The sequence below is a fragment of the Podarcis erhardii genome, assembly GCF_964252035.2.
Source record: "Podarcis erhardii genome assembly, chromosome: 10".
Taxonomy (NCBI): Eukaryota; Metazoa; Chordata; class Lepidosauria; order Squamata; family Lacertidae; genus Podarcis; species Podarcis erhardii.
In genome coordinates, this window is record NC_138500.1 from 30,502,402 (window position 1) to 30,514,086 (window position 11,685).

Consider the following 11,685-nt stretch of genomic DNA (forward strand, 5'->3'; position numbering starts at 1 on the left):
AAACCTTAACCACAAACCTCAACTAAACTGTGGCTTGGCTGCCATCCTGCACCAACTTAAAATACCTGGGGAAGAGCAAAGCGGATGCAAGCTCTTCTCCAGATGTTTTGAACTCCAACTCCCAACAGCCTCAGCCAGCGCAGCCAATGGGCAGGAATGCTGGGATGCCCTAAACATCTGGAGGGCACCAGGTTGAGGAAGGCTGGTGTATTTAAATTATTATCTACTTTGAAGGCCTTTATTCTTCAAGCTAACAACATCACACACACCAATACCAAGAAATGCACAGCACTACCATTTAGTATACCTAGAATCATGGAACTGTAGAGTTTGAAGGGACCACAAAGCTCACACAGTTCAACTCCCTGGAATGCAGGAATCTTTTGCCCAACGTGGGGCTTGAACCCACAACCCTGATTCTTATTAATATAAATAGAGCAGTCATAATACTATATAATTCTAACAGAAAAACATACATATGATCTGCAGAGCAAGCAGATATAAATATTTCAGAATAAGTAAGAAAGTAAGAAGTAGCTGGGGAGAGTGCTAAGCAACCATACAGAACCTCTCTACAGCTTATACTGGGTGGGAGACTGGTATCCCTCCCCCCCCCCCAATGTTGTTTGACTCCAACTCCCTTTAGCCTGCATGGCCAACACCCAGGAATGATGGGAGTTGGAGTCCACCAACATCTGGAGGGCAACAGATTCCCCAACCTTGGCTTAAGCAGAAAAGAAATACTCACTCCAGTAAGAATTGCGGTCTAGTGGATCATCCAAGAGGGCGCTGCTTCTGCCAGAAAGTCCCCTGCCATCTCCCAGGTAAGATTCGCTGACCACAGACTCGCTATAATAGGAGGTGGTATGGGCAGCAGGGTTGCTTCCCAGGCTAGGAGCCGGAGATGGCCGCTTCACACTGCTCGATTTCCTTCTCAGGCTCCGGCTGCAGGAGTAAAAAAAGGAAGACACTGTCATGCCAATGTGTGTCAGTGTGATAGTGGTTAGAATGGTGGACTAAGAAATGGAAGAACCAGGTTCATGTGGGAGTGGTGCATCTAAAACACTACGGAAATAGTTAATGAGGCATAGAATTCTATGATGTCACCGCAGTAGGCGGTTTTTTCAGTTACATCTGTTATCAACTGTAGAGCGTTACTGAATTTGATGTACGCTGCTATGTGCCTCAGAAGAAGTCTGTAAAGTCTCATAAGTCTGTCAGTCCCAGATATATAAATAAATGCATGTAAATATGTTTTAGTATACCAGGTAAAATAATGTGTTATGTTTAAACCCTAAACAGAGTGTCTTGTGCAGTCTTTTCTAAGACAGAAAAAGCGAACTAGGTATATATTTTAAAGAGTCAAACGACCTGGGGCAGCTTTCACGCATATAAATCCCCACTATGTCATGAAACAAACTGGTTGATTGAGACCTTCTCAAGCAAGCCTACCACCAGGGATGGGTAAATCCGACCATTTCTCATTCTTCCAGTCTTAAGTTCAGTTCTCCACACTTCCATGTCAGTTTGAAATTTTTATTTTAAATTCATCAGGATTGCAGTGCTAATTTCTCCTAATGTACACATTTTTGTATCCAGTTCTGTTCAATGCACATTTTTGCAAAGCAATTTTCTCTAATATATGCATTTTGGTATGCTATTTTCACAGTTATGTACGGTATATATTCCGCTAATATTTGTATTTCTGGACATATTACTTGGCTGTAGAACTGTACCGAAAAATCCAGGGAACTACAAATTTTGAAGGATGGCTGTGTTTTGATTCTTGCATTTCGGAAAGTGAGAATTCAGCAGTCTTTTCTAAGCTGTAAGGTCAGCCCTTAAATGCAAACTTTATCTACTTTCTCTCCCATTCCTACCTACCTCACAGGGTTGCCATGAGGATAAAATAAGAGCTGGGAATAAACCCACAAACGCTGCCCCGAGTTCATCAGAGGAAAGACAAGATGCAAATTTAATCAATCAATAAATGTGTGGGAAAGGCAAAGCTCACACACATGAAGCTGGTAGTATGTAATGACTAACCACGTATCAGACATGCATCTGGGGGCTGAACTTAACAGGACAGAAAGAGAAACAGGGAAATGATGCGTGTTCAAGGTTAGCGTGGATCTGAAAGGGATTAGAACTGGCTTTTGAATGTCCATTATGTGGCGATAATTGTGCACTGCAGGTGGGTGAGATACTCTGAAAGGGGAGTAAGCTGTAAGCTGTAAACTTGGTCCAGGGAGGGACTGGTTCAAATCCCTGCCTAGCTGTGAAGCTCAATGGCTACTAGTAATCATGGTGGCTGGCTATGCACTACCTGCAGTATCAGAGACAGTATGCATCTGGAGACCAGTTGCTGGGGAACATGTGCGCCAGGTGCTGTTATGCTCAAGCCCTGCTTGTGGGCTTCCCAGGAGCATTTGGGCAGCCACCATGACAACAGGGACTCTTCTTACTAGGCAACCTTGGGCCAGTCACACATTCTCAGTCTTAGCTGCCACATGACACTTTTGTGAGGATAAAATGGGAAGGTGGAACCATGTGCACTGGAAAAAGGATGAGATAAAGATGAAAGCAACAAGTCACCAACTATCATTTGTGTATGACATTTGGCTTGCTTTTGTTTTTATTAAAAAGAATTCAGTCATCTCTGCAGAAGAATGCAAATAAGATCATGCACAGATAAACTGCAAGCCCCAAGTTAAACTATTTAGAAACTCAAAACTTTGAAAGGCAGGCATGCAACAGCCACTGCAAAATGCACAGACTACCTTTTTGCATATCTGCAAAACATCTGCTGAAACATTCCCCCTTCTGCTTTAATCTTGCAGTGGAAAGAGCTGCAATTGTACAGTTTGCATAAGCCTGAAGCCCTTTCCCCTCTCTGTTGAACAGATGATGGAACCCAAAGAGGGCTGGGTGAAATCAGGTTGGGGGCTCCCTTGGGAAACCCATGCTCTATTACTGAACACCCCAAAATATTCTCAAATTATGGGGATTATGGGGCATGCTTGATGGTTCAAGTGGGGAAAGGATCCTAGAACAAGTTTCTCTGTGGGTGGCTTTGTTCTATTCCTTTTCTTATGCCAGTACTGGAGCAATGTCTCAATCCAGGCATTTGTACACACTATACATGTTTTGAACCATATAACTGATGGACTGCATATGAACTGGGGCAACCCAGAAGTTTAAAAGCGTGCTACGAGGCCTGAAGCTTTAAACAGGGCCAGACAGCCTTTTTTGTGCAAGGGACACATTTTCTCAGGGACAATCTATTGGGGGGCTGTCTACCACTGGTCATCAAAACTATGGAGGTTGCCTCTCTCAATCCCATGCAGGTCTACTCAGAAGCAAACCTCACTGGGTTTGACAGGGTTACTCTCAAGTAAGTATACAAGAGGGCTTAATACAACAGATCAATACAGCTAATGTTCTGGAAAGCAAGCGAAAGCAACTCCTTTCTGACTTTAGTGTGCTATAAACACATTCTCATATCCTTCCAGTTGTTCTGAAATTACATAGAAAGAGGGGAGACACACTTTAAGAAGCCAGGCCAAAAAAAAAAAAGGAAACGAGGAAAGGAATAACCCCTGACAATATAGAAGAATGAGGCAATTTCAGGAGCCACAAAATTGATATTGAGGCCACAGGTTGCCCACCCGCACTTTAAAATTTCAATAATAACTTCACCAAACCAGTGGCTCATATTTGCTGTGGTATGATAGATACTTCCTGTCTCACCTCTCTGTCTGTAGATTAGGTGTGACGGCTCAGGAAATAGCCACTGAGGGATCAACAACGTGTTTCCATTACAGGAAGAAACCAGAACATGGTTTTTTCATGCAGAATTAGGAGAAATGCCCAGGGTAATACAGAGATATATAACTTTGCTGCTGAGTGCATTTTTAAATAGCACAAGCAGCTATTTCTGCCTGGCCTATTTAAAAAATGATTTTTAAAAGTTGGGGGGAGCAGAGGCAGATGACAACATTTCTTAGCCGCCTACAGATCTTCTGCAAAGCGAGAGAAGATGTGCTCAGCACACAAATATACTGCTCTGCTTGCTCTTTCTCCCACCTCTTACTTCCTGCCTGCTTCCTCTGCAGCAGCTGCGGTTTTCCTGGATGGCTTAGCGTCTAGCAGCTGCTCGTGGTGGAACAGGAAGGAAGGAGGAACGGAAGAGCCCTGCTGGACTAGGCAAAAGCCCCACCTAGTCCAGGATCCCTTTCCCACAATGGCCAACTAGATGCCTCTGGGAACCTCAGAAGCAGCGCATGAATGCATTACCCGCCCCCCCGCTTCAGCAGCCAGGCAATAGCTACTCCTAGATGGAAAATGGGGTTGCCAACTGACTGGGCCAGGGGTGAGGGGGAAGAGAAAAATCCTGACAAGCCATTTGACTGAAAAACAAGGAGCACAGCTTCCCCTTACCCTCAGCCTTTTTTATAAACTGAACTTCTTTGGTCATGGGGAACCTGTGGCCCTGACCTGTTTCTGGACTCAAACTTCAAGAGAGAGAGAGCGCGCAGGATAGTGGTTTGAGTGTCATTGCACTTATCAGTCAGTTCTTCCACCTTTCCTCCTCCTCCTAAGTACAGAGGACCAGTAAAAACATTGCAGCCAGCAAATAGAGGCCACTTCACATGGTGACAGGTGTGGTGCAGTGGTGAGAGTGTGGGACTAGGCTCTGGTTCAAATCCTCCCTCAGCCGTGAACCTTCTCTGGGTGACCTTGGAAACCATCTCTCAGCCTAACCTACCTCACAGGGTTGTTGTAAGGATAACATGGAGAGGAGGAGAGCAATGTATACCACCTTGACCTTCATGAAGGAAAGGTGGGGTGTAAAAGCAAAAATAGATAAATAAATGCAAGCACAGTGGGCACTTGTAGTGGCCAGCCCATGTGACATCAGTAATGGCTGGCAAGCAACTGAACTCCCTAGCTGTAACAAGCAATAACTTTTTTTATTTTAAAGAGGGTAAGTTTCTCTTTTTTCCATGGTGCATTCTGCGGCTGTTTTCTATGGCTCTTGCTTTTAACTAAGCCACCTTGAGTCCCATCAAGGAAAAAAGGAAGGGTATGTATGTATGTATGTATGTATAAATAAATAAATAAATAAATATTTTCCCATGCTGTGCATTGTAGTGCTAAGCTACTGCTACTTTCTAAAAGTGAAACGTATAAAGCAGGTTTTGAAAATGGGCCCTGTCAAGTTTTATTTTCTTTCAAAGCAACGTAAGTTTCCCACAGCATAACCACCTATTTGTGCCAGCTGACTGCTGCACCGTACATTCTATAAAAGGCTAGGATGAACTCTAGTGCTACACTTAATTTTTAATAACACATTGAAGGGCCTTAAGACTTCTGCAATAAATACGATTTGTAACTTTGGAAATGTCACATCCAGCAAAGCTGAAGAACTAGAAAAATTACTTCTCCTGTACTGCAACCCTTCCTTTCTCCTCTAATCAAGTAATGTGCTGTGCATCAGACAAGGTGTGGCTATATTGCTGCTTGGGAAAAAACTGTGGAAACAGGGAGGGTTATCACAAGTCACATGTGGGAGAATGTGGCAAGAATTATACTGGAATTCTGCGTAGGAAGAGAATCAAGTTGAGAGTCTTCTAAGAACCACTTTGAAGGATGCAGACTCAGAGCTCTGGGCAATATAGCTGTCATTAATATTGCAGTTAAACCTGTTTGGGCCCTGCTTGATGTTAACAATAAATTTCCTAAAAATACAGCTGTGCTCAGATTTTAAATTCAACCATGCTTCAGATCTATAAATCTGAAATCCAGTTTGAGGTCCGAATACAACTTTCAGTGCTGAAAATTCTCAATCAAACGTCTAAAAGGAAAATGTGATTTTTCAAAATGCGATATCTATTTATCTATTTATCTATCTAATTTGTGAATTTGGATTGCACCATGCAAGCTGCTTTTAGTTTCTCCCACAACACAAAATGCCTCTTCCTATCACCAGCTCATGCCAGTTACATATCACTTGCAACCCTTGGATGTGAAAGGCAGCAATAACAAGCTAATGTTTTATAATGAGCTGCAGAGAAACTTGGTAGTGCATCAACATTTTAGGAGGGAGGGAAAGGTGTGGGTTCCCTTTTGCTTTGTTCTGACTTACCTATCGGAGCCGTCTTTAAATAGGATGTGCTGACTACCCAGCAATGAACTCCCTCCACTATTACTGCTGTTGTCATCATCTTCATTTTGGTAATAACGAACAGTTCCAAGGCGCTGGCTTCGTCGGGACATGGTCAAAGGAAAACCACCAGACCTTTGTCAAGATACCTGGGGAAGCAAGAGAGAGAAGAGAGCATAAGGTCCACAAACTCAGCAGCTGGGACAGCCACAGTGACATTCCGCACTGTGCAATTCCCCCAAATAAACACAGCTTCCCCCAAATAAACTTGGGAAATGCAGTTAAGCCTTACAGAGCTACAATTCCCAGCACTCTTGAAAATATACAGATCCCAGGATCAGGCTCATGCAGAGCTAGTCTGGGGTCCAGGGCAGGAGTCTTGTCTTTGGCATGACAGTGTAAGTTTTAGAGGTGTAGCAAACATATATAACAGCCACTCCGATGGATCACAGGGGTTGGAAAGACCTTGGGGTCATCTAGATCAGGGGTGGGAAAGCTTTTTCAGGCCAAGGGCCACTTTTCCTTCTGGGCAACCTTCCAAGGGCCATATGCCAGTGGTGGGTGGGGCCAGAGGCAAAAGCAAGTGGAATAACTAAATGAAAAATTTATGTTTGGACAGTAGGCTAGTTTCTACACACTCAGAGAACCCTCTCTAGCTTCCACTCAGTTGAGCAAGTGGCAATATCAGAGTTCATGGCCACATTCCAGACAAAAACATTTGGGATTCAATCACATACTAACAAGTTTAGGCTGGTATGTGTGGGAGGTTTCGCACAACAAACCCATTTCCTCCCCCAAATCAGACCTTTTGTGATAAGGAAAGCAATGGAAAAATGCACTGGGCTAACACTTGCTTTGACAAAATGTCATCTGACCACCATCCAAGCGGATCAGAATGAATGCTGCACAAACAGCTCATCTGAAAACACTTGTAAAAGGGCAACTGATACAGATCTACTAATTCTACTTGAAACAGGAGGATTAAGGGCATTGCTACTTGTCCAGCAGGAGGAACTGCGACCTGAGATTTAGAAGTTCCTGCTACCTTACAGGCCCCTTCACTAGAGCCTCCGTCTGGCTGGCCTGAGCACGTGAGCTCAACTTTCTAACCAGCAGACATATGAATCACATGCTCCTTTTCAGAGCACCAGGAGCCAAAACTTGGCAGAGAGCTGCAGAGCTCTTGGCCAAGAAAAGAACACATGTCCCAGACCAGCCAAGGAGAGAGCCATCTCAGACTTAAGTCAGGCTCATTTAGGTGACCCTGTGGCAGCGGCTGTATTTATACACCACCAGGCAGCCGCCCTGCAGATTTGCCTGCCAAGATGCAAAACAGTCCGAACAGCAGAAACCTAGCCTGACTCTGCTCAAATATCCACCCCTTATACGGTTATAAAGTCTGCCTCCCTGGCTCTCTACAATCACAGCAACAAGCAAGCAGTCACCAGGCTGTTCATAGGCAACCACTTATGAAACTTCAATAACAAAACCAGTCAAATCTCGATCATGTTATGCCAGCCTGTGTTTGTAATCCTACACCACAGCTATTCTGAGAGATGCAGCCGATTCTCTTCAAGGCTACATTGGCAAAACAGCATCCTGACAGTTCACATGCTTGCCTGCAGAAGATTCCTTTCCCTGAATTCTTGTAAAAAAAATAAAAAATAAACCCCTTCCCTCCACAGAAGCAGGATGCTCAAGCTGTTCCTGTACTTGCCTACAACTATACTGTAAACAGGGCTTATTATGCTCCACACACCCCTTTCCATCATTTTACAGCAGCCCACAAGAGACTCCTCCCCACTCCATGTGGGCGCAAAGTAAAGAGGCATTTACATCAAATCCCAAAGAGCAAAAGAAAAGTACAAAGGCATCTGTTCAGTGCTATTAGGAAACAGCACTTATCCCTGGGGGGATTCAATAGAAAGAATGTATGCTAACTCCAGGGATCAGTTTTGGCCTCCTTTCAGAACAGGAAGGGAGAAAGCAGCAGATTATAAGGGACCTCTGTCAAGTTACTTCCTATGCATGTGCCAAACTGCCTTGCTCCTTTCTTTCTTACCAAGTTTCACCCCCACTCTCCCCAATAAGGAGAATGACTGAGAAATCTGGGGGAAAGGGAGTCCTTTCAGGGCCCAGTTCAGGTTTTTGCAAGGGCAAGAAGAAAGAACAAGTCCTGAAACTTGCTCCCAATGTAAAGGCTGACTCTCTAACCTTGGAACATGTGCAGAAGCCACTGAACAAAGTATAATGGCAAAGGCTGTCAGTACAGTACAGCGGTTAGAGTGCCAGACAAGGACCTGGGAGACCAGCCAGGGTTCAAATCCCCACTTGGCCATGAAGCTCACTGGGTGGCCTTGGGCCCATCACTGCCTCTCAGCCTAATCTACTTCTCAGCCTAGTTTGACACTGTAACCACTACAACACACTGGCTGTCTTGACAGGAATTGAAGTCCATAAATGTCCATTGTCATCTGCTTCCCCATCCTGGTTGGACAAGGACTAGTGGTAGCGGCGGGGATTGTGTTCAAATCCTGTCATGAAGTTACCTGGATGGCCTTGGGCCAGTCACTTTACTCTTCCAGTCCAACCTACCACAACAGAACTCAGGGTGCCATTTTACCCTCACAAGTTCTGCATGGGGAAGGGGTGGAGTAGCAAACATAATGAATAAAAACACTCTTCAAAAAAGTTCTGTTTTCCCCCCTTACTAATAATGAGCCACCACTGAAGTCGGGCTTTCAAGTGGGTATGAACCTCCCTCTCCACCCCCTTTAAAATTCATCACTAGCAACAACTCTCTCGCTTGTGGATTGAGTGCCCTCAGACGCCCTCCCATCAGATGTCAAGAAAATAAACAACAATCAACTTTTAGAAGACATCTAAAGGCAGCTCTGTTTAGGGAAGTTTTTAATGATTGATGTTTTATCGCTTTATTATTATTAATATTAATAGTCTGTTGGGAGCCACCCAGAGTGGCTGGGAAAATTCAGACTGATGGGTGGGGTATAAATAAAATTATTATTATTATTATTATTATTATTCCCTTCAGCCCCTGCCAGCACGGCCAATAGTCAGGGGCAATAGGAGTTGTAGTCCTGAACTTTATGGAGGGCGGGCACCAGGTTGGCAAGGGCTGCCGTTGCAAGTTACCGGTCGCAGGGCTAACGGTTTCTGAAGGGACCACTCAAAGTCAATTACAAACAGTAAAAGAAAGAGCGAACGGGACCCGGGAGCCGATCTGAGGGGGGAAATAAAAACGGGCCAGTCGAAGGCAGCGTCCTGAGTTACCCGCAGCCGGCGGCCACGCGGGGGGGGAGGGCGCGGGAGGGAGGGCGTCCTCAGGAAGTCCCACCCTGCGCCCTCTTTCCCTACCCGCTGCGCGTTGCTCCCCGCAACACCCTCCTCCGGCAGCAGCAGCAGCCCCTGTCTTCCAAGACAAAGTCCCAGCGAACTCGAGGAGCGTTACACCCAAGCCAAACATTCCCGGGATGGGGCCGCTCCCCTCCTCAACGCGTCTCCCGGGCAAGGAAAAGTCCCTCCGATCTGCCTGCCGCAGCTGCCCGTGCCTCGCGAGGACAACAACAAAAGCAGCATGCGCGAGGCGGGTCGTCGCTGCTCCTTGCAAGGACGGGGCGCGCGCGCGCGGGGGGGGGGATAAGCCGAGAGATCAACGGAGAGACAATTCGGAGCGTCTTTTCATATTGTTGTTTAAACGGGGGACATTAAAAGAGGCGGCAGAGAAGGAGAAGTAGTGGCGCTTTGTTCCGGGCCAGGGAAAGAAATTCAAGGCCGGGCGGCTAAGCGCGAGGGGGGCTCGCCTGGGGTGACTTCTGGGGAATGGGGTGGGGAGGACTTGGGGCAGCAGCGCAAGGGGCAGAGGAAAAAACAAGACGAAACAAAAGGGCGCCACCTTTTTTCCTTCTCCGGTCTCCTCTTGTCCTCTGCCTCTCCAAGCCGGGATTCCTCCTGAAGCGCGCAAACTTATCCCGCAAAGCGCCCGAGATGCCGACAACAAGAAGGATGGGAAATAAAAACCCTCAAGAGCCCTTTTGCCTCGCGGGGATGTGCGCGAGGTCAGCTTGGTGGATCCTTTCTGCAATTAATTAAGTTAATCCTCGGGAGCTGCTGCCGCCGCCGGTCCCGCCTGCTCCGAGCGCGAGAGAAGCCGCACGGCGACAATATGGCCCGGGTTTTGTGTGCGTGCGCCTGTCAAATCCCAGCAGCGGGAGCTTATTGGCAAGAGCCGCACCTGACCCGCGCCGTCAATCTCTCCCGACGGCCTGCGCCCATTGGAAGGTTTGAACAAAAAGCACGCGTCGGGCCCGCCTCCTCGCCAGCTCCCTTTCCTGGCTTCAGCTGCCCGGTTGCGTAAGAGGAGGTCGGCCCCGGCGGCGGGTTAAGCTGCGACAGGCCGTGGCTCCGCCCCTCTCCTCCGCCCCGCCCCTTGGAGGCTGAGACGTATTAGGAAGGCCGCCGCGGGGAAAGCGCCTCTAGCGGGCAGAAATTACAATAAAACACTGTAATAGTAATACAGTATTTTAAAAAATTCCTCGAAGCGATTGTGGGGAGCGTTGCTCTAATGTGGAGCTCATGCAGCACCCTGTCAATAAAGCATGTTAAAAGTGGAGGGGGATGTAAGATATAAATACTGGTCCCCCAGGACTTAAGTCCTAGGACCCCTTCTGATATAAAGTCTGGGCAAAGTTGATGAAGCAGCAGTATTTTATTGAAAATACACACTTGCAAGGTGGGTGACCTGAAAAAGCGGGCACACATCAAAACATGAATATATATATAAACCCCTTTTCCTGAGCGCAAGTCCCTCCTTCGCCGCCCACTAAGAAAGGGGCGTGCGAAGTTTACACCTATCGCGTCCGCCTATTCTGTTGCAATGTAAAATCCAACCCTCATTCCCTTTCCCGTTCCCCAAAGCCCCTTATATACTGTTTTTAGCAATACAGTAAAGCTGTGTTCCTTTATTTCACTGAAGCATGTCAATACCTTGTTTTCTTGGTGTTCTTCTTAACCGCAATTTCTGCTAAAGCATATAACACCTGTTCTTTATGCTAGCATCTTTAACCACAATTTGTTCCACAAGCTATATTAGAAAGCCCCCAGATAAAAATCCCCTCACCATTATAACCATATGGCCTTATGACTTTTATAAAAAGAGCAATTACGTAATAAGAGCAACATTTGTTTTTAAAAGGCAGTAAAAAAGCAACATAAATTATTTCTCTCAGGGGAGAAGAGATTTTTATTCACCTTTGGTGCCTCAAGCTTCCGGACAGATTAAAAGAAAGGACTTCTTTGTGCAGTGGATAGTTAAACTATGGAACTCGCTTCCACATGAGGCAGTGATGGCCACCAACCTAGATAGCTAATTAGACAAATTAATGGAGGAGCAGACTAACAGTGGCTACTGCCACAATGGAGGCAGTAAGCTTTTGATAGCAGTTGCTAGAAGCCACCAGAGGGGAGAGTGGTCTTGTGCTCAAGTCCTGCTTGTGGGTTTC

General features: G+C 46.1%; 1 protein-coding gene across 2 annotated transcripts in view; it reads right to left on the bottom strand.

Annotated features, from left to right (window-relative positions):
- Positions 1-10,528, bottom strand: part of SUN2 (Sad1 and UNC84 domain containing 2) — a 32,727-nt gene extending 22,199 nt beyond the window's left edge. The window contains exons 1-3 of one of the 2 annotated variants that reach the window (XM_081877714.1): positions 10,080-10,528; positions 6,149-6,315; positions 749-945 (exon numbers count right to left, since the gene is read on the bottom strand). In XM_081877714.1, the coding sequence (XP_081733840.1) occupies positions 749-945; positions 6,149-6,279 (328 nt within the window). In that variant the 5' untranslated portion in view covers positions 6,280-6,315; positions 10,080-10,528. Of the gene's footprint in view, positions 1-748; positions 946-6,148; positions 6,316-9,541; positions 9,725-10,079 lie in introns of those variants that run through there. The other variant, XM_081877715.1, reaches the window with a different exon arrangement.
- Between the last annotated feature and the right edge of the window lie 1,157 nt (positions 10,529-11,685).